The sequence below is a fragment of the Parasteatoda tepidariorum genome, chromosome 3, assembly GCF_043381705.1.
Source record: "Parasteatoda tepidariorum isolate YZ-2023 chromosome 3, CAS_Ptep_4.0, whole genome shotgun sequence".
Classification (NCBI taxonomy): domain Eukaryota; kingdom Metazoa; phylum Arthropoda; class Arachnida; order Araneae; family Theridiidae; genus Parasteatoda; species Parasteatoda tepidariorum.
This window is the reverse complement of record NC_092206.1, coordinates 91,615,954-91,639,959: the sequence shown is the minus strand read 5'-3', so window position 1 is coordinate 91,639,959 and position 24,006 is coordinate 91,615,954. Positions and strand designations below refer to the sequence as shown.

At 30.8% G+C, this 24,006-nt stretch overlaps 1 protein-coding gene across 1 annotated transcript in view; it reads left to right on the top strand.

The window, feature by feature from the left end:
• Window positions 1-23,631, top strand: part of LOC107451482 (cyclic nucleotide-gated channel alpha-3-like) — a 34,052-nt gene extending 10,421 nt beyond the window's left edge. The window contains exons 2-4 of the mRNA XM_016067598.3: window positions 16,051-16,344; window positions 18,138-18,443; window positions 21,708-23,631. Coding sequence (XP_015923084.1) covers window positions 16,051-16,344; window positions 18,138-18,443; window positions 21,708-22,480 — 1,373 coding nt within the window. The 3' untranslated portion in view covers window positions 22,481-23,631. The remainder of the gene's footprint in view (window positions 1-16,050; window positions 16,345-18,137; window positions 18,444-21,707) is intronic.
• Window positions 23,632-24,006: the final 375 nt, after the last annotated feature.

The window sequence follows — 24,006 nt, the reverse complement described above, 5'->3', positions numbered from 1 at the left end:
CACGCAAAACTATTCGTTCTTACGTTTTATACCAACATAGATTTGAAGTAAAAAGGCACATTTCGTACATTCCTTGTATCCTTACGCATTAAGGAAAATCATTTCTGCTTCCTTATATGGAATTGAAAAAGGGAACGATTCTAAAAATAACTCTTCCCTTGAAATATAAATCTATTTATATTTCAATGGTATGTTTTCAGCCTTGAATTCCCAAAATAGAATCTCTCTACGCTTATTCTTTAACAAAGACATTTTATGAAAACGAAAGAGATTTAATTCTTTTATTAATACAAAAGTATTTACTTTTTGTATTACATCCCCCCCAAAAAAAATTTTGGTGAGCCAAAATAAAAAAATTTAGAAAACTTTAAATTTAAAATTTTTAGGTTGGTACGACTGTTCCTTTTCCCCTACTACAAACAAAATTTTTTCAATTATGAGAAGAAAAAAAAACAATTATTTACAATGGCAAAAATATGAAAAACATGATTATGCAATTTATCTATTTAATAGTAACTAAAGAGAAAGAAAAATTAAACATTTATATAACTAATCTACTAAAATTTTCAAAAATTTTCACACAAAAATATTCAACATTTTTATGCAAACGAACTGGACAACAAGTGTCATTTATTTAGAATTTAATTTCAACATTTGTGGTTTGATATTTCCTAAGCTTTGATACATGAACTATTTCAAAATTTTGTTTACTTAAATTATTCTTTTTATTTATTTTGTTTTTGTAATCAGTTTCTTGGTCATTCTTTCTTTTTCCTATTTTTCCTTTAATTTTTGGTTTTTGGTACCCTTTACATATTTTTTCATTAATTTAACACGCTTAATTTTTTTTAGTGTCTTTTAATCTAGCTTTAAGAAATCCAAGGAGAATTCAAAACCAAAACTATTTATATTTTCATAAGATATAGAAATTCTTGATAATCATTTATATATTTTTGCTTCTCTATTATAATGATAAAACTGTTAAAAACATTTAAAATATTCAAGAGAGTTTGAAACAAATATATTTTTTATTAAAAAAAAAAAATAGTTGCTTTATTGCATTGAATAATTTCAAAGGTACAGTACCGTTCTTTACAACCCCAAAATCCAGTTTACTTTTCCACAGCTGCTAGTGATGCTTAATATCAAATCCTAGTATAACCTAGTACATCGTATAAGTATAAAATAGATGAAAAATCATTATATCTTAATTACATCAAATATCCAAAACATACAGTTATATCTACGGATTTCTCCCGTTAAGATATAAATAAAGTTTTCCTAAATATAATTTCTTTTATTCTTTCGTTGCTAAGGCAACTAGAATCCGTTTCTTAATGTCAAAATTTTATATGTTACGTAAGGTAAAAAGATTTTTGTCAGGTTTGTAGCTCCTTTAGAATCCCTATAGTTGAGATGTTCAATCAAATGAAATTTAGGTAATGAGCAGGTCTGAAAATTTTATTTTGCTGAACTTTATCTTATACAACAATACAACAAAATATCTAACACGAAATTTGTCTTAAGATACCTTACATTATTAAAAAAAAAGAAGTAATAAAGCGTTTGATGGAGAAAAATTATGCACATTTTCGGGTAAATATTTTTACAAATGTCATTTAACAGAATTTTTTTCTAACTCAAATAAAAATCATTTTTAAGGACATTCCTATAAAAAAAATTTAAACAATTTTTAATCTTATTTTTTAATTTCGAACATTTATTTTTGAATTAAATAAATTATGCCTAGTTATTTTTTGAACTAAATTTTCTTGCAGAATAATAATTTATTCACTGGCAAAATTGAAAAGATAGTTTCAAAATATTTCTTACAAAAGATTAAGTTGATAGTTGTTCTATACTTAAACATGACAAGACAAAGCCTAAAAAGATTTGAAATAAAAAAAAACGTATTTGATGAATACTTCTTTGTTTCGCATATTTTAAAAGTTCGTGAAATAATGGGTATAAAACAAAGAACGGATGAAGTTCAAGCAGTGATTAGACGTGAAAGTTTTTTTTTATTAATAAATTATCTTTCGCTTTGTGCATTTACCACGGAGAAACTATTTTAAGATTTGGTATAGTTTACTTGAAAATTTTGTACTCGTTTTTCCAGGAACAATTATCAGTGATATATAAGATTAAATATAATTCTTGAATGCTAATTTATTTAGTTTTTGGCCTCGTAAGAGTGTTTTCGAATCTTGTCCTTGGGTTATTCAGAGAAAATTACTTATTTTTAAGAGTCAGTAAGTAATTAGAAGCATATAGGGTTTCCTTTTGGTAATTTAAAAATTGATACGGTTTCAAATGTTAATAACATAAATATTGCTGCTTATGAGGTCATACATTTTCCTAAAATATGCGGTTAAAATATCGCCAGTTCCATCATATACTGTTTAGCAATTTTGGTTACCTGTACATAATTTATTCTTACTGAACTTTTAAAAAGTTTGTATTTTGAAATGGTAGTTTGTAAAGTTGTTTAAATTTTTCTATTGAAACAAACATCATGAAGAATAAATCAATGGTAAGAATTTTAAACAATGAACAATATGACGTATGATTAATAGCTGGTCGATAATTCTGCTCCAGGCTAGCACCGACCCCGGTGCTTACGTAAAATACGGGTAGATGAATCATGGGTTGGAATCTCCTTGCCACCATGGAGAATTTTTCTCTCCATGAAACGCTAGTGCAGAATGTTCCATACAGAAAAAATTCCAGATCATATTACGGTTAAAAATATCGTCTCTTAAAATGCCGGTGCATTTAATCATAAAATCCATGTTTACCGTAAAATTTTACGAAACAAAAAATCAAATATATCATAATTTTTTCAGTAATACTAACCGTTAAAATACTGAATCATTGTAATTAAATAAATATTGCTGGAAAAATTACGGTATAAATTTTACGGTAAAAATGATTACCGCACTGAGGATGCCAGTACTTTTTACCGTAATTTGATCTGGAATATTTGCAGTGTATCTAAAGGTTGTCATCCAAATGTCCCGGTTGCCTGATCCTTTATTTTCTGGACTGGGCTCAAAATTTACATGGACACGGAGTTAAACATCGATAACCGCAAACCCAAAAATGAGCCATCTGCTTAACACTGTTTTATTAAACAAATAAAAATAATTAATTAGGTAACTTAAATAATTTTATTTTATTAATAATTTAATAACTGAGTAAATTAAGTAATTTTCTTATTTTGTATCCAAATGAAAGGGTTTACATATTTAAAATCTGCTTATATTACGTGTTAAAGTAATAATTTATCAAGTAAATGATACTTCAATCGATTTTCTAATGGGAAAAAAACACCCTCACTTTACTTTCTATTCTATACAAAATATTTTTAACATATGGAAGTTTCAAGTTATTTTTCATTCGCTTTTCAATAGTTAAACTACACATTTTTAAGTTTGTACGAATTTTTTTATGAAATTTTGATCTTTTTTATTTATCATGAACATAATGACATGATTTTTCGGGATTTTTGTTATAATTTATTTAAGGAACTTTTCTAATAATAATATACACATATGTCTTTGTCATCAATATCTACATTGATAGAAAGGCTTTTGACACAAGCAGTTTAAAAAAGTTTTTTTTACTGGCGATGATTTTATAGAAAATATTAAATAATTAGTTATAAGAGGAATAAATTAAGAGTAATTAAATGTAAGAAACTTGTCTAAGCTACTTCTACAGAATTGGCGGAGTCTTTCGAAATTTTATTATACACTTCAATATATTAAAAAAATATTTTGCATTTTCATAACTATGGAAAGTTATGGACAGATAAAATATTTCATCGCATTAGAGAAGTTGAGTTGAAGTCGCATGAGTTATTAAACACAAAATAGCTCCATTCATATCGTTGACGCTCCCCAACCCTTTATGATACATTAAAATTATAATGCAATTCAATATTTTTCAATTATTTTTCATTTTAAAAACTATGGAAAGCTATGGATAGATAAAATATTTCATCGCATTGGAGAAGTTGAGTTAAAGTCGCATGAGTTATTAAACACAAAATAACTCCATTCCTATCGTTGACGCTCCCCAACCCCTTATGATACATTAAAATTATTATGCAATTCAATATTTTTCAAATACTATTTTGCATTTTAAAAACTATGGAAAGTTATGGAAAGATAAAATATTTCATCGTATTAGAGACGTTGAGTTGAAGTCGCGTGAGTTATTAAACACAAAATAGCTCCATTCCTATTTGCTGATGCTTCCCGTCCCTATAATATTACTTATATAGTTTGCTTATCAAGCCATGTTCGCTTCGCTCGCTACTAAGTTAAACCCATTTGAAATGCGATCTGGCGTGAAAGCGTAAGAATTTAAATCGATTATTAAAATCCTTAGATTTAATTCCTCCATAAAAAAATAAAAAAAGTTTAGTCAACAAATTATTGAAATAAAAATTTTTTAATTGAAATAAAAAATTTTGAATTGAAATAAATGGCACGCAATAGAAAAACTTGCAGCAAAAAACAATAAATATGTTTTTAAAGTACAATATTAAATATTTCCAATTTCATTAAAACACTATTATAAATTTCAGAACTTAGAGCTATCACTGTTGTCACTGAATGTCTAGCAGCCTGAAAGTCTTTTTCCCATCATGGCAATATTTAGTATACTTAACAGAAGAATTTTCTCCCTCGTTCTGCCCAGAAGTGACCATCATAAAAACTGCATATTTTGGTCATGGAACCGATACCATGTTCTTCATCATCAACAGTTAAATCAAGTATGGCGGCACGTCTCCTACGCATTCTTTCACTTCTTCGTCTTTCATAACTGTCATCAACGCTCTCTTCAGCTCTTCGAGCACGCTTTATTTTATTATACTTAAAATGCGTACCAGCACGACTAATACTCATTTTTTAATGATGAAAATAGCCTTGAATAAAATTCTTATTAATATTGAACTTGCATCAGTATAATTAAAAGTTATTATAGAACACTTTGCTTGTTTATGTGAATCATTGGTTTTTAACCTCTCAATACTTACCAACTTATAGCTCAGTTTCTTTGTCAGCTTTTATTTATCGACGCGAGAAAAGTATTTTCTTTCAGAACTTCGTAAACGAGTGCGTTTACACTTTCATGCTTGTAAGAGCTCTCTCGCTTGATATTTAAATTCTTTGTTACCAACTCGAAAAGTACTTTCTCTGCCACCGTGTAAGGGAAATGTATGTTAAAGTGAATGACCGAAATCAAGAGAATGTCGACTTTCACCGGTGAATGTCAACAATCACATAGTCACTTTGGTGAATGTCCGAAATATTAGTTATATCCGATTTCATATTAGTTTATTCGTTGATATTATTATATTTATTCTACATCAATGATATTATTATATTTATATTATTATATTTATATTATTATATTTATATTATTATATTTTTGTATATATTATTATAGTATATATTTTAGTATCTGCTGAAGATAGATTAGGAGAAACATCAGTGTTCAGAGTACCGGTTAGATGCATACTGGGCAGTGGCATTTGATCTTAAAAAATATTGATGTAGGGCATACCGGCCAAATGTATACCGGGCAGTGTGGCACTTAATTAGACTTATTATATATTTCGGTCATTGACTAAATCGACTATGTGGTTGTCAACATTCACCGGTGGAAGTCAACAACCACCAATTTTGGTCATTCACATTTACATGTACATAAGACACTGTGTGTACATATACATAATACAAAAATGTGTATAGGTANATTGGAAAAACTATGTGCGAAGAGGATTATATATATATATCAGTTTTCTGTCGAATGATAAAGTCCACAATCATTTTAATATAATCTCTAATTTCATTTTATTTTAAAATAAAAAAATAAATAGCTTATTTGCATGAATTTTATTTCCGACGGACTCTTTGAATCTACACATTCCGATTCCCCCGGTAGTCTGTATTAAATACAATTCTATTTTTGCGGAATGATGAGACAGCCATTTTAATTCTTAAAACTATTTACACTCATCGCTGTCAGAAACAATTTTACAAAAGAACTAGTTGTAATAAAATTAAAGCCCCATCTAGGAAAAAGTAACAACGCATTTATTTATTCCTATCAAAAATGAAATATTTATTAAAAAAAGATGCGTTCTGAATTGATAGTTTTGAAAAACGATCGTTCCAAGGAAATAGGTCGTGAGAGACGAAAACCCCCACAACCTGTTAGATCAGATTTTCATCAAAGTGCGTCAGAAAAGCAGTTGCCACTTAGTATAGAGAAAGATTCATCATTTAGCGATTTTTCGAAACTCAGGAGCAAGAGGAATTTCGAAGGGATATTCACAATTCAAAATTACTTGGCGAAAGATAAAGAGAAATGAAGGTTACATATTTGTGGTAAACCTTAACTGATCTTGTAATTTTATGTTGATATGTATGCAGTTTCCGAAAGAGTATCTATTTTAGGAATTTGAAATCTGTTTATCTGCATAGACTAAAAAAATGAAGATAGCATTTATTTTTATTAAGAAAAGTATTCCGGGATTTAAATAAAAATTCAGGATTTGAATGAAAATAAAAAGACAGTACATATGTAATGACTATAATGACATAACACGCTCGATATTTTTTTCCCAAGACTCATTCTTTAGTAATGGTAGAGGGAGCAGGATTTATTTCATGCAGACGATAACTGCATTCTAACTACTTTTATTTCTCATTGAGGTTTAATGATGATATTATTTATTAAATTAATCATTTTCATTATTAAATGTTAAATGTCTAAATTAAATGTAAAAAGCCAGTAATGTGCAAAGCCTGTAATGGAATGGCAAGATCGATATTTTATTCCGAGCTTGCGTTTCATAATAATAGGAGGGAGTGCAGAATTTATTCCATGCAAACGATAACCGAATTCTAGCCATTTGTGTTCCTTTTTAACATTTATTGATGATTTTAATTAATTAATTTAATGATGATTTAAATTAAATAAGTATGAAAAACCAGTAAATATGGAATGCTTGTAATAGAGTGGCAGGCTCGATATTTTGTCCAATGGTAAAGGTAGGGGGAGCAGAATTTATTCCATGCAGACGATAACTGAATTCTTACCATTTGTGCTTCTCCTTGAGAATCGTATGAAGAACACACCTTTGATGACATTAACAATTACCAGAATATCATGAAGAGGAGAAATTTGATCTATTTTTATTCCATCATTTGGGAGACACGGCCACGAGTTTTTTGCGTGCTTTGATCGAAAATGAGTTCCTCCTCTGTTTGATCACGATGATGAAAAATAATTGGATCAAAGTTCCACAACGATCCTTTCGTGAATAAAGAACAAATTCTTTTTTTTTTTTAAAGGAAAGTGAATTTTTCAAAAGATAGTCACAAAAAATTTTCTTTTACTTCAAAATGATTTTTTTAAAGTTTCGTTACCCGATAGAACTATTTAATATCAACTTAATTTCTTTTACTGATGCTATAGAAAGCAGATTTTGGAATTCCCATCATTTTACGTTGAAAATATCTCTAAGCTTACGTGCTTTTTAAAACTGACGATATACTAATATGAAATTATCTTTTCTCTCAAAATCTTTTAAACTTAGTTTTAATTGAAGAGCCTATTTTTAAAATATTTTATTAACTAAAATATTTCATTAATTATGTATCTAAATAGAATCCCGATGGGATATTTTTTAAATATATTGGAAAAACTATGTGCGAAGAGGATATAATTTTTTTCTATAATATCAAACCTATACGAAGGAAAAGAAATTTTGGATTTACGCGTTATTTCGGCCTTTGAAGTAAATGGATCATGATTTGATTTAAAAACTAATTACAAGAGTAGGAAGTTGATAACCTGAAAATTCTTAAAAATTTATTTTTAAAAATGCAAAAAAAAAACTCTAAATGCCATCGAAAATTGTCTTAAAATAAAAAATAACGCCTTAAACATTTTTATAAACATATTTAATCTTAATTTTTCTTCAAAAAATTCTAAATTGTTCATTATATGTATAATTTAAATAAAAAAATAAAGTAATAATTAAAATAAATATGTATTTTATGAATAAAATTAAGTGCGAATAAATACTTAATGAAGATAAATGAGAATTTTTTTCCCTTACCGCCTTTAAAAATATTAGATTACCATGATGCCAGTAGAACTGATTACCAAGATTAATTGAGCATTATTTGCGCCAATAATATATGGCAATATATTGATGCTTCCCTTTAATGAATCAGTAGCTTTTCTAATTTGATTTTGCTTTTAAGTGTATAACTTTTTTTTAATTTTAATTACTGTTGATAAATTAGATTAATTAGCTATATGGAAACACGTTTTAAAATCCCTACCATGAACAAAATAAAAACATGGTTTCATATGATTATAGAAATACTAATTCAGTGACGTAGCACCGATTCACACGTCATTTGGATGACTGAGCCTGTAAAAAATAATTAAACATTAAAGAACGCGGGATAAAATTTTAAACAGAATCATCCGCAATTTTATTTACGACACTGAAAAATGTTAAAACTCATTTAAAAAAAAACGTAATTTTTCAAACATGTTTTTCGAACGAATTGAAATATTTAAACTAGAATTTTACTATCAGGGGCTAAAATTGTTTCTTGTAGTCGTTGTTTAAATTTCAAAGCTCCACGAACATGGAGTTATAAAAAATTGGAAATGACGTTCCGCGTCAAAGACAGACAAAAATACAGAGCAAACACAAAATAAAAGTAGAAAAAGATTAATTACTTTTTTGTCAGACCTCAAACGAAAAGCGTGGAGCGCATTTCTTTCGTACAATTCCATTTATCTATTTTTTTTCACATACGAAACACCCCCTCCACCGTCTACGTTTTTCAATTTAGGTCTGACAAAACATATGTATTTTTTTTTATTTGCTTTTTATTGCATTTTATTATTATAAATTATCATTTAGAATTCAAAATATTAAAAGAAAAATCTTAAATTAAAACACTTTTCTGGTTCGCAATAGAATGTAAAACCTCAGTATGGAACATTTCATCATTTCTTCCAACTTAATAGACCTTTCCTCATAATGGAAATCGGAATCGTTCCATCACTATTCCTTCATACGGAATGGCAACAACCATCAGCAGACGATTTTCACTAAATATCTTTATTTCCGCCCTTCCAATGGGAAGACTGATATTCTTTCCGCAACAAGTGAAGGTATTTATGTTGAAAAGAAAGTTATAAATGATCCCTTCCTGCGAACGAAGACTGGGATCTCCGTTCAACAACAACGAACGGATCGATTCAATGGAACGAATATACTTAGTTTCCGCCTTGAAGTGGTTACAGTTACGGTGGTCCTGAGTGATGATATGGGATGCTATGTTCGTGCCTCGAATGCTAACTTCAATTAACTGCTTTTATTTCTCACTATAATGAAGTTAACGGAAGAAAATGCTTGAAGGGTTGAACGCTGAGTTCATCAACTCTAAGTGGATGCGTTGTCCTTTTTCTTGACTAAATTTACGATCAAAACTAGACTTTTGGACAGAAATAAATTTTACCCAGGATACGTGTTGCGATTAAACGACAAGATTCTTCTTTGGAATGATAATCATGTTTGTTTAAATTTTGCTTACCTGTGTAAACTTCATATAAACTGTGTAAACTTTTACTTTAAATAGATAAACAATGTCAACTTTGACCCTTTTTTTACAATAGGAAAAATCAACACAGAATTTTATTAAAGAAATTTTAATATTATTTTTTAAATTTAAACATTTTTAAAATAAATCGTTAACTTACTAAATCTAATTTAAAAATCTTGATATGTGTCTGACTGCTAGATGGACGAAGAGCGTGGGCGTGATTCAAAGAACCAAGCTGCTAATCACGTAGTACGTAGTTCGATTCCCTTCCCGGTCAAATTTTATAAATTACTACAATTTTTATTTGAATAATACTGGGCTCGTATAGGTTTTTTTAAATCAATATAGAGACTTTGATTGGCTATTTAGGTGAGAATGAATTCAGCATTATTTTCCTGCTGCTTAGTTTATCATTATTGCAATAATTATTATCATGAACCGTGATGGCTCAGGTAATAGAGCACTCGTCTTCCAATGAGGTGAACCAGGTTCGAATCCTAGCGATGGCTGGTCGATATGAATTCCGCATCCGGCTTGCGGCACCGCAGTGCTGACGTAAAATATCCTCAGTGGTAGACGGATCATGGATTAGAGCCCCCTTGCCGTCAGGCTAACCGCAAGAGGTTCGGGATTTTCCTCCCCGTGTAACGCAAATGTGGTTTAGTTCCATAAAAAAGTCTTCCACGAAGGGAGATCTCACGCAATACTTGTTCCAGGAGTTCCCTTGACTTCTGGATTCGGTTCAAAATTACAAGGCTACGGAATTGAACGTTAGTAATCGTCAACCCCAGAAAATTAGGTCGGTTGTTCAGGGATGGTTATAAAATAAAATAAAATAATTATTATCAGGTATAATCGCAATAATAATTGATATAATCTTAAAACAAAAGCCAAAATTGGTAAAATGTCTAAATTGTTAAAATAATTTGTGCCAAAATTATTTGCATAATAAAATTTGTGAAATTTTGTTATAGAAATCGAATGGAATAGATGAATCGAAAGGAAAGAAGCATAAATTTTTTCAAAATTATACATTTTACTGAATAACACTAATTGCGTGATTCTGGCAAACAGCACTGAAATGTTTTTCAACGATTCTAACTAAAGCAGAAACACAACTATGTATCCTTTTTCAAGAATGTTTAATAGATATCTAGTTCATTTTAAATCAATAAGAGGCTGTAAAACTTTTTTTTGTACGTATTACATAACTACCATATAGTATGTACATGCATATAATAAGAAACTTTTATTTCAACTTATAGTAATTAAAATAAAATAGTAAATTGAAACAAATTGCATTAACAGATAAAAATTAGTGACCTTTGTGTGATTTCTATGTAAGAAATACCCTGAATCTTACAAAATCAGAAATTAAAACCAGTTTGAGCAAATTCTGAACTCTTGTAACAAAAAGGATTCTCCCAGCTTCAGAAAGCCTACTAAATTTATTAAATACCCAAACTTAATAAGAACATTTTTTCTGAAATTTTTCTTTTTTTTTTATCTTCCAAATACTTTAATCTACTTTCTCTTGTACTCAAAACGCTAATTTTCTAAATATTTTTTTAAAAAAATCTCTTTAAAAACTTGACTTTTTCTGTCTCTAACATAAAAGATATTCGCTCATAGATACTTATACAACCTCTAAAGTTTTTCAGAATATGTATTTCAAGTAATTATGTCCAACTTTCTGACGGAAAATTTTAACTTGTCTAAAACCAGTCACCCCTAATTGACATCTATAAATTTCATATTTGCATACGGTGAATGCTTTTTTTTATATTTTACTTATGTTTCGCTACCTGTTTTTTCATTATACATATTTAATTCTTCAGCCTTAAACATGGACCCAGGATCCAAGTTGACTAATATACTTACTTTATTTATTTTGTTGTAATTGCTGCATCGGTAGATTTTTTCCTTCAAAAATTTTTTATTAGTAATTATGAAAAGCCTGCACAATTGTTTATCATCCCAAGGAAAATTTCTATTCTAACTAAACGTATATGGATTGTATGAAACACTTGGACACTTTTGTAGAATACCAGAGCATTTTGCAGAAAGCCGGTGTTATTCGAAACACACGAAACATAAAACTTTGCCAAAGCTTTATATGCTGTACCAATGTATTCTATAGAATAGCAGGTGCTGTTTAGGCAAAGTATGAAGAATAAGAATTGTTATAAACTTGATTTAGGCATTGGATGTAACACTTGGACATTCTATAGAATGACGAGTGCTCTTTAGGCAAATATGAAAAATTGGCAATATAATGATAAAGCTACTATTTTAAAACAATGTTCTTTCTTCAAATATTATTTTATATAAAAATAAAAAATTAAAAAAAGACTGTCATTAGAGAGTTTTAGATCTGTTTCAAGCAATGCCGGTATTCTTAAAATTTTCTGTTGTATTTCATACTTAGCCAGTTTGTAATTTGGCATTCTACAAAATTTTTAGGTAAGGTATGAAATGTCTAATCTTATTATATTTTGCCGGCTTGCTTTCGGCATGCGATATAGTTCAGAGCTATTCTATAGAATAGCTATTTTTTAACTTTTTTGGTAACAAGGGTGGTGCTTGTAAAGCTGGTTGCAATTCTACAGAACCAGGTGGTGCTTGTAATTCTACAGAATATCTTGACATGGTGCTTGTAATTCTACAGAATGCCTTGACGTTTTATAAAATACATAGCGTTATTAAGTAAAGTATAAAATATAAGTACTAGTGGCAATATATATTCCACTTTTAATTTAAAATCATGAGCGCTTATTAAACAATGAACTACAAATTTTTCAAATACTAAATAAATATGCTTTTAAATTTTTAATTGTTTAACATTTCTAAGTATTCGGTTACAATTTTATAAAAGTCGATTCTTGTTGTAAATGAATCACCAAATACTGTAAAAATTTTATCATATTCCTGTTAATATTCTATTCTTAGGGCATTATATTATTTCTACTGGGTTCTTTTCTTGTAACAAACTATCCCTATTACATTGTGTTCTTATATTTTATTCCAACTACATTTTCTTATACTATTCTATTCTCATAATATTCTATTTCTACTAATATATTCTACTATTATAGCATTTCCTACTGTATTCTTATAATGTATTATTTTTATTGTATTTTCCTATTGCATTCTGTACAATTCCAACCATAAGCTGTTCTATTTTTAATCTACCCATTTTTTATGTTTTTTTTCATAAATAACATAATATGTTATTCCTACTTAATCTTTACAGAATCTTTTATTTTTTATACCATTTCTTCATTCCTATGACATGTCATTCATATAACATTCAATTCCTGCAATATCATGATCTTACTACATACTATTCCTATATTATTCCATACAAAAAAATTCTCATTAAAACTCGAAGACGTATGCAACTTGTAAAAAAAAACAAATACCATATTAAGAATTATATTCAATTAATTTAATCAAATTCAATCCTTTTCATTGCAATTAATTACTTTACATACATTAATTTTTATTTAATTAAACTTAATTATAATTATTTAATGTAATTACATTAATTAGTTTCAATTATATTAAATAAATTCAACCCTATTAATTTAACTCAATTATAATAATTAAAATCAATTGTAACAAATAAAATAAATCAGAACTAAGAGCTTTTTTAACATCAAGCAGGTGTTCTTTTGTCAAGCGCATAGCTCTATTTACCCAGTAAACAACTATAATGAGAAAATAAACAAAACAAAGCCGAATAGTTTGATGACCTTTTTCAGAAGTTAAGATTTATCCGAGATAGGGCACGCTTCTCCACAAATACTCCTTGCTTAAATATCCAAGGGGAAAAAATTCGCATCATTATACACCAAATCCACTCTCTTATTACTACAAATCTTAAGTTGCTCCCATGTTAAAATTTATGAAAAATAAATAAGAGAGGGAAAAGAATGCATCTTTAGTTTTGAAAACTGAGTCCTGTAATAAAATTGAAAAATGTTTTTCGAAATCACGCCTCGCGCTTTTAAAAATATCTAAGCGTTTCGGATATGAGGGTCATTTTTTTTAACTAAAGAGCCATTTTTTAATCGAGTAAGAGAAACTTCATGTATGCACGTAAATTGTAATACGAACATTTATTCACTTTTCATTTTAGTCACCATTATTGAAACATTTCTTAAGAGGACACCTTACTGAGGAAGAAAATTTTTCCTCGCAAGTTCTTTTTATCCGTCATTACTAGTTTAAAATTTAAAAAAAAGAAAAAGTAAGTTCAAGAAAGCCTATAGTAAGTCACGAAGTTTCAATTGCTGAAAACAATACTTCAAAATATTAAGATGTAAATAACTTATTTGAAGAGAACTTATCCTAAGTTATCTTCTCATAATTTATTTTCATCTGTATATTTTAAAATTTTCTTTTCAATATTTGAAGCTACATGACTTACTCTAGGTTTGTCTGAACTCACTTTTTCTACACTTTAAATTTTAAATTAGGAGAAAGAGAATTTGGAAGGAAATTTTCTTCCGCGATAAGGCGTCCTTTTGAGTTGTGACACCAGCTTTTAGATCCCATCATCAAAGAGATCTGCCGCCTGACCAGTAACAGTTTCTTTCAGCATGTCTTCATTTTCCGCGTAGAAATTCCTTAAGTTCTGGAAACAGCTGAAGACTGATGGTGCTATGTCAGAGATGTCTGGTGGATGGTCTAGCATTTCCCATTCATCAATAAGCCATCCAGATCGTTCTTCATTATGAACATTGGTTCTTCCTTCATTAACAAAGTCTAAGCCATTAAGACACATTCATTACACCAGTAAAATTCAACATGCTGTCGGCGAATTTCAGAAGGACTAACTTTTTTTTTTGCATTTAAAAATCGAATAACTGAAAGCACTTTACAATCGGCAGGATTACTGATTGACATGGTGACGAATGAAGCAGTAAAATCATACATCCAACATCAGCAGAGGCGTGAAACATGACAGAGTAGTGAGAGGCTAGCCAAGAGTTGCCGATCTTGATCTGACGTCACTTGAAAGGCTGTGCAGACAAGATGCGCAGTCGGTCCTTGCTTTAAATATATGTATTTGAAAAAACGAAAAAAAAAAATTTTTGGATGGAAATGAGAGATATTATCACATAGTATTACCTAACCGCACTCAACTCAACGTGTAAAACACCCAATAACTTCTAGTATCTATTGTTGGATTTTGTTGAGAGCAAATCAGACTGAAAGTCACGTAGAACAAACTGAAAACTTAACTTTTATTTACATCCAAAAAGAATATAAAAACAATAAGATGTTGCCAGCACAGGAAACTCAAACTATCTAACTAATCTCGAACTCAAACCTCAACATCTATCAACCGCTATATTGATGTCCTAAGATTTAACCATCCCATTTAGTAATAACCATAATAGCTCACTTTTGTAATAACCATAACTATCTTGTAATAAACATTGTAACTTAACTATATACTAATGTTACCATTGTACATTGTCAATACTTATATACTAATGTAACCCTTAACTTATGCTATGTACTTATGTAATGTACCTATGTACTACTCATACTCATGTAACCCCCGCACAGCACTGATTAATTCTCAGAGGTATAGTCCCTCGCCTCAACCAACTTTAGCAATGACCCGCCTTCAAGGTCCATTCATTAAAACTCAACATTATCATATCGTAATGTTAATCCAAGTGATGCAATTTCCCATTTTAACTGCTTTGTATTTTTAATTTATTAATTCCAATTTATTTTCAATGTAACTGTTTTCCATTCCTTTCATTCTTTTTTTCTTTAATAATTTTGTTTTCCGTGAAGTAACTTTTCCTTTCCAGCGAGCTTAAGCAGACGAACTTTAATGAGCCTGCAGGGTTGTAGGATTAACCAGGTACGCAGGACCGCACGCGCGTCTTCTTGGGGACTGTTCTGTGGTTTTCGTGTCCGAGAGGCCTGGGGCCTTCGGACCTCAGAAATGTTGGGGATAATGATTTAACGCAGTGGCCACAAAAAGCGGTAAATCCGCTTCGCGGGTCGGCTGGCCACCTTCGGTGACCAATGTATTTTTATTGTTCAATGTATTTCTAATATTTGTTTCTTTTGTATTAATTTCATAGCATAGTTTTATGCCATGAAACACATCATGGTTCAAAATTTTGGTATCAGATATCAACCTCCATTATTTTGTAACTAAAGTGTTACTCATTCTTTTAAATACATTAGTTTTTCGAGATTCTTGTATAGTTTTATATACACAAATTATAGATTTGATGAATTCTCGTAAAATCTAACTTTTTCAATTATTTAATGATGATGCAAACTATGAAAGCGCGCCGTTTAACTCCATATTGCTGTTTAAAACATGGAAATGTGAATTACTCAATGAACCTTTTTTTTTCAGCCCGCCTTGATGCTACTAAAACGTATATGCGCATGCGTCGTGTGCCTGACCACATAGAAAACAAAGTGATCCGGTGGTTCGACTACCTGTGGGTGACCAAGAAGTGCTCGGACGAAGAGCGGTCCATCGGCTGCCTGCCGGACAGACTAAAAGCAGAGATTGCCATTAACGTCCATCTGGACACCTTGAAGCGGGTCGAGATCTTCCAGAACACAGAGTCCGGCTTCCTCTGCGAACTCGTTCTTAGGTTGAGACACGTCCTCTTCAGTCCGGGAGACTACATCTGCAGGAAGGGTTCGTTACTATTTGATTATTTCATTTTGTTTTTAATGTGACTCAAGAATGCCCCCTTCTATCCTGGGGACTACATTTTAAAAATAACCTTCTATCCCTTCTAGATTTCAAAAGTATCAGTTAATTACATGACACCGGTAGAAGCCTGTCCCTTTCAGTATTGGAGAATACATTTTCAGAAAAGTTCTATTTTCGATTCTTCTTTGATTGCCTTCTATACCTTACAGATTTCAACAACATCTGTTATTAGTGTGATACTTATTCAAGAAGAATGCCTTTTCTATTCTTCTCTGATTGCTTTTCCACCTTTACAGAATTCTGCAGTGTCTGTTTTCATTGTAACCCGTATTCAAGAAGAGACCCTTTTCGATTGTTTTCTGGTTGCTTTTCATCTCCTGCCGATTTCAACATTAACTATTTATATTGTAACACATATTCAAGAAGAGTCCATTTTCAATTCTTCTCTGATTGCTGTCTGTTTACATTGTGATACTGAAACACGTCTCTTCCAGGCTTAAAAACTCGTCTTCAAGAAGTGTTGAGTTTCAATTCTGACAATTCTGTTTTGATTGGCTTTTTTTTTCCTTTACAGTTTATAACAATATCTGCCTAAATGAGATCCAATTTGAAAGCGCGTCCGTTTTAGTCCTAGAGATTACACCTCTTCGAAAAAGAGTTTTTTCTCCTTTTCCATTCATCAGATATTTTAAAAGTATACTTTTGCAATTACACAATCTTAAGTCTTGTTCGAAGTCACATTAACTGCAACCATGTGGCTCAGACTTTTGGCCTGCTGTTCTGGAGAGTAAAGTCAAGAAAGTCACCTGTTTCTTTTTTCTCATCATTAAATAAAAAGATTTTCTTTCAAATGTTGAGACCTCAGTTAATATACAAATGAGTCTCAGTTTCGTTTCCCCCCGGGGGAGAGCTTTCTTTTTCATGTTCTTTTTTTTTTAACTCAAAAACAATGTATCTCAAAAACTATAAGAGATAAGTATTTGAAATTTTGAATGCATACAATTTTATTTAGCACTCTTAGGAAATTGTTAAGCATTTAAGTTTTGATACGTCTTTTTTAAAATAAAATATTAAAAATATTAAAAATGCAAAAATATACAATTAAGAAGTTTTTTTGGAAAATTTCTAAACTCAGAAATGCAAAAAATAAATAAATTATTTATCAAAAAAAATTTTTTTGAAGTTATTAAGTTAAAGAACGGATATTTTTATTGGGAATAAATTAAAACTTCCTAGTATTAAAGCATAATAATTACAACTACATCAAAAATTCGAAACATCAGCTTTTCTTAGCATTTTAATGCCTTTAAAAATATCTTTGAGAAGATTTTTGATCGTCTTTGTAAATAATATTTCAAGCAGTTTTAAAAGAGGAGATTCGGAATACATTTCAAAATAATTTTTGAAAATTTATCCCAAATCTTCTCTGTTAATGTTTTTTTCCTTCTTATACGGGTATACTGCCGTGCAATTCAAAAAACAACGTCAGTGCTTCACGATTGATTCCGAGAAAAGTGGCTTGTCAATAATTTTTCTTCTATTACTAATGCTATGAGAGCTAAAATAGAATTCCAAACAACTAATAAAATAAAATTTACGTTCGAAACAAAAAAAAATTTTTTTTGCAATATTTAACTTACCATGCAAAGATGCCAATATATATAAAAATCTCAATTTTGGAATTTTTCGTCACTTACGTTGATTTTCCGATTGCACGGCAGTATAAACTCTTTTACTAATGTTTTGCACTAAGCAAAGACATAAATATGTTGCAGGTGAGGTGGGTAAGGAGATGTACATAGTAAACTGCGGACGTCTCCAGGTGGTCGCGGATGACGGACGGACGGTTCTGGCGACTCTCAGGGCTGGAAGTTACTTTGGGGAGATAAGCATCCTCAATATGGGAACGGCAGGTAACCGACGGACCGCCTCCGTCCGCTCCCTTGGCTATTCGGACCTCTTCTGCCTCTACAAGAAAGACATGTGGGACGTCCTCAAGGACTACCCGGCTGCAAGGGTCAGGCTCGAATCCATAGCCGTCAAAAGACTACACAAGTACGAGAAAGAACCACTCAGGAAGGGTAAGAATCGAACTCTATTTTGTTTTTGAGTGGTAATGATGTATTAAAATTGGATAAACTCTCGAACACTTCATACTTTTTTTAGATTATGCTATGTTATTCGTTGAACAGCGATGACTCAGTGCACTGCCAATGTTAAGAACTAGGATTCGAACGTTGGTGGCCACTCAAAAGTCATTTAGCTTCAGATAACTGAATATCAGCCGGTGTTCGATGTTGATAAGATTACCTGCAGCTCGCCGTTAGTCATGCAGTTGTCGATCCTTACTTTTATGAGCTCCCTGACCAAAAACGGGCTGTGGGGGGGGGGATACTTTAGTCATTAGTAATATTCTACCGTCTTAATACAGGATGCCTACTAAAATCAGTACTCGTTACTTTAATATTAAACGGTTTTATAGATATGGTATCAAGCAAATTAAGTGGCTAACGAAACATAATGAGATTTCTGCAGCTCCGCCTGTTTAAACATTAAAGTATGTTCATGTTTCTACCTCAATACCTCAAAAGTGGTGCGAAATTGAAGAAAAAGTTAATTATAAACTCCGAGAGTATCATCGATTTGTTTTGCATAAACACATTTTGGACAAAATTACTCAGAAAATAAGATTAAAAACTCTCATTTCGCGATGTCAACACTTTGATGAGACGAAGGGATCCAAGAAGGAAAAAAATCTAATATATAATCCCTTTGGACTTCATTTTGGAATTTCAAATTTCTCTTAAACTGTGAAACGAACACTAAGTCAACCGTTTTCCACCAGGTAGAGCTGTAAGTGCTTTGATTTTTTTCCTTTGCGCATAGCCTGTTTACTACACCTAAACACCACTTTTACAACTATAGTTATAGCGGTTCGGAAGCTTAGAGAGAGGGAGTCTCATGCGGAGAAAAAAGCGAAGACTGATTTAATAAAAACAAATGGTGTTCCACAATGACCACAATTAGTTTCTTCAGTTTCCTTAGTTAATTTAATTATTCGTTTTTTTATGAAAAAATTAAATCTGAGCAATATTCACGTTAAGGTTTTTAAATTAATGTTTAAGTGAGAGAAATAAAATGTTATCAAGCACTGGCGAATCGAAATCTGCTTCAATAGGAGTTTTTAAAATTTTAAAAAAAATTGTCGATTTTTCGAGTGAGATTCATATTTATTGCCTTTTCACTCAATTCCATCTTACAGTATCTATTTAACTGATTTCAGATTCTTTTTTACATCCCCTTTGCTATGATTGCTCATATTTGAGTCTTTAATCACTCGTTCAAAATTTGCATGAATATTTTTAGAACTTTTTTGACAGGAAAAGAAAAAATATTTTTGTCTGTTTTAACACCACTTTTACTCTGATTGGCCTCAAATAAAACTTTGCTTATACTTCAGCTTTTATCGCTTGTTCATAATTTGGAGTCACCTACATGAATAATATTAGACCGTTTTTTTAATGTTTCGAGAACTCTAGAACGCTATATCTTCAATTATGGCTTATAAATTCATGCATAATATCATGTACTGGTGTTGCTGTTTCGAGATCCATGCGTCTCTGACGGTTGAAAAAAACACATTAAGTTGGTCATATTTATAGAAGATGTAGAAAGTATCCTAAAGTTCACTTCATTTCTGTGGTTTTGGGTTAGATGAAATCTAAGTCAAACACATAGTATAGTGACTACTAAATAGCTGTGTATAACAAACAAAAATTTTGCTTCCGTGGTGAAGTTCCTATTAAGCCAACGACAGCTCTTTGAGGCTTAGCATACTCTTTCGAAGAGACGGCAAAAGCGTTGTTGCATAGACAAGTTTACTGTTGGTTCAATTCTCAGCGATGGCGCTCCACATTTCCCTCCCACAGTTTAAATAAATATGGGTAAATTCGATCACATAGATGGCTCGCATACAGTGTCTTCCATTACGTTCATCTTTAGTATTTTCAGAAATATATTTTATTTACTTGATGAAATGGAAAACAAAAAAAAGTGCAGAGATTAGTGGGTCACTCATCTATATTTAAGCGAGGATAAAACAAAAACACTTTCGAAATGTAACGTGTCGCAATGAGGTAAGGTGGATATATAGAACAACAAAGCCTGTCTGATTGTTGGTTGAAGATTGAAGGTATTTATAATAATTGTCTTCCGCTTCCTCCTATTTGCATTGGCGAAATAAGTACTGTAAAAAAATTTAGAGTATCGTAACACCAAGAATGATGGCAAATACTTTATACGAAAAGTTGTGTAGGAAAATCCAGAGTTAATTCTTGGTTTAGTTATATTTCAAAGATGATTCTAGAAAGAATTAGAAATGATCCTATACACTGCTTTTGGCGAAAAGTAATTGATATTCAGTAACACTGAGACTTATAATAACATACACATAAGAGACTGTAAAGTTATCTTTTATGGTATAATTAAAATTATAAGTAGGAACAGTTAGTACACCCAAACTTATTTTTAATGTAAAATATCATAGCTTGTAAATCAAACATACCAAGAAGATACACGAATTCGAATTTGCCTTATCAGAGCAGAAGGAGATAGAAATTAAGTATTGTGAAAAAAATTTAATACAATTGAATAATTAAAATACAATTATCTTTATTTCTCTACTAAAAAATTGCATGCATTTTATAGCTGCGAACTTCTGTTTTGTTATATGTATAGCAGCGTGTAAGACAACAATAAAGTCACGCCATTTCGTATTCGATTGTTAAAAATCTCCAATCCAAGATATCCAAAGTACGCCAAAAGTAGCAATTTTGGAAGAGAAACAAATTCCTGAATGGTTTGAGTGCACCTGAGCTATCCATATGCTTTTTACATGATTGGTGTTTTTCCATTTCCCCCACCCTTTAAAGTATGTACGAACGCTCTTATCGGGGATAACTTAAAGTAAAGTGTTTTTTTTACAATCTTTTTGGTTGTTCAACATCAAATTCGAAGAAATATGACGCAGTTGATTTCGCAGTGCAGTTTTTGTGTTTCATACGCCCATTTTTTTATTTGTGTTCTATTAGATTTCGGAAGAAAAAAATTTTACCTAATAATTAATAGTTTAAGTTCCAACTTCAGTATACTTTTTCCCTTCGCATTTACAAGAAATCTAAAAGTGTATTTTATAGCCAATCCTTAAGTAGCACCCTGAATATATTTTCAAATTCATTTGCTTTCTATACTATCGTTGGATTTTTTCCCCCTCTAACTTATAGAAAAAAAAATTGCAAAAGGATGCGCAGTTCTACCTGTTAATAAATATATATTTCTTTTTACAGTTGCTATGGGCCGTTGTCGAAGCACACCGGGTCTAGTAGAGTCCAAAGGCAAGATCAGACTTGAGGATATGGTGGTTGGACACAGGTCAGCGATGGCGGATCCCAACTCCTCAGCAGCTACTCTCTTCGACGACATCGGAGTGAATCCATCCTCGCTGCACGATCTCGAGCACAGGAGTACATCGAGCAGCACGACACATTACGGGGATTACAACAATGGCATACCACTCGAGACTTTGCCATTCTCACTCTCTCATCAGGTATCTCAAGAAAACCATCACCAACGAGTGCCAAGAAGACTATCGACGGGTCCCACCATGGGATTAACAACCACCGCCAACATCCAGAGACCCATGGCGCCAAAAGCCAGTGACCTGAAGCCAACGTCTTCGTATGTATCTCTCACTGGATCTGTCACTCGACCTGTTTCGCCTTACCAGAACCCAGCTGATAGTCCGTTCCTACTAGACCAAGCTGTTGGTCAGTTCCCTTTTGGGAACAGGACACTAACAGACCATTCTCAAGAAGATTTGTTGGCTGAAATTAGGAGACTACGAGAGAGAGTGGTGACTCTAGAATCAGATAATGCCACGATGAGCTTAAAGCTCAGTCAGAACAAATGGGAAATGCAGAACAGGTTGGCGGATTTGGAACTCCACATCTGCAATCCACAGGTGATGGGGATTCCACCACCTCCGAGTTCTGTAGGCCTCAGTTCCAATGGTAGTGATATCATGGATGAAAGTGAAAGGAACAGAGAATCAATCATTTAAAATGCCTTGTTGCCAACTACATGTTTGGAATGAAGAATCCAAAATGTTCATGAAAAAAAAACTAAATTGCGATTCTTACCAATCGTATCATTTGATAAAAAAACCATATTATTTAACATGCTTTTTTTTCATTTTTTATTCTTCACAAAAATATAACTTAATATTCTTTATAGAATTTTGGGTGTCGTGTTCAAAAATTGTGTATGGTACTTGTGAGGAAACGTAATTTGCAACTACTGGTTGAATTAACTATTGATCGATAACACCAGGACTAAATTATATAAATCATTGGTTTTTAATGAATTTACTAATCCACTATTTTATTTCCTCCTTTGCTACTACGCAAATCATACGTAATTTTAGAAAACCAAAAAAAAAATGAAAGAAGTTGAAATATTGCTGTTTTTTTGCAACAAATTTAAAAACATTAATTTTTTTGTCGGATATTTTTTTTCAGGTAAAATCACGTTTATATCATGTCAGGGGTTAAGAGTATATTTTCCTAAAAACATTGTAAATAAATTATTATTTTTACGTAAAAGACTTATATTTATTCAATGTCTTAAATTATTAAGAGGCATTAAGAAGTTATGCTCTATGAGATCACACACGAATTTTGATCAAAAGTTTTAAAAATCGTTAGAAAATTTGAGTTTAATATAAAGTTTTAAGACTTGAATGCTGAAAACAAAAATAATACCCCATCAGTTAACAAAAAATTAGCAATCATATTCCCCATATAGCTCACTATACCATACTCACTCTGGTATTTGTGTCATATGTTCCTTATATATGTACCAACATGCATCGTTAAAATTTTTAACGTAAAAATTTTAAAGAAATTACAAATTATTAACGAAGCATTCTCTCAAATAGTTATTCATTTGTGCAAACTGTAAGTGCTAAAAACAAAATTTAAAAAAATTTTGAACTTTTTTTTTATGTTTAACACCTAAAATTCTACAAAGAAAGTTATTTGATCACGTAAAATTTTGAAAAATTTTTGAAGGTCTCATAGTTATGCATACATAATTACTATGCAAGAGATATGCATAAATAAGAAATACGCAAAGATATGCAAAATATAAGCAAATATAAAGAACATTATGCAAGGAAAAACGTATATAAATCTACGAAAAACTTCAAAAAAATATTTATAAAATTACATATTTTTCTACAATGAGAAATTAAACTATCTACATAGTTTCAAATACTATTACTTTCTAGTACAAATACTATTACGTAGTAGTCAATACTATTACTCAATAGTACAGTAATACTATTACTTAATAGTATTACTTAATATTACAATAAATAATAAATCTAAAATTTATTATTTTATCATTATGAACTGACATAAGTCAACAGGAAAATATAACTCAGTTTTCCCAAAAATGTTTGTGACAGCAAATTTTAAATATTGCGGATTAACTCTTCAACGACGCATTACAAATTAATTGAAAAGCATATATCTGTAGCTTATATGAGCAGTATTATGTTCAGAATGAGAAAGTAAATGGATGAAG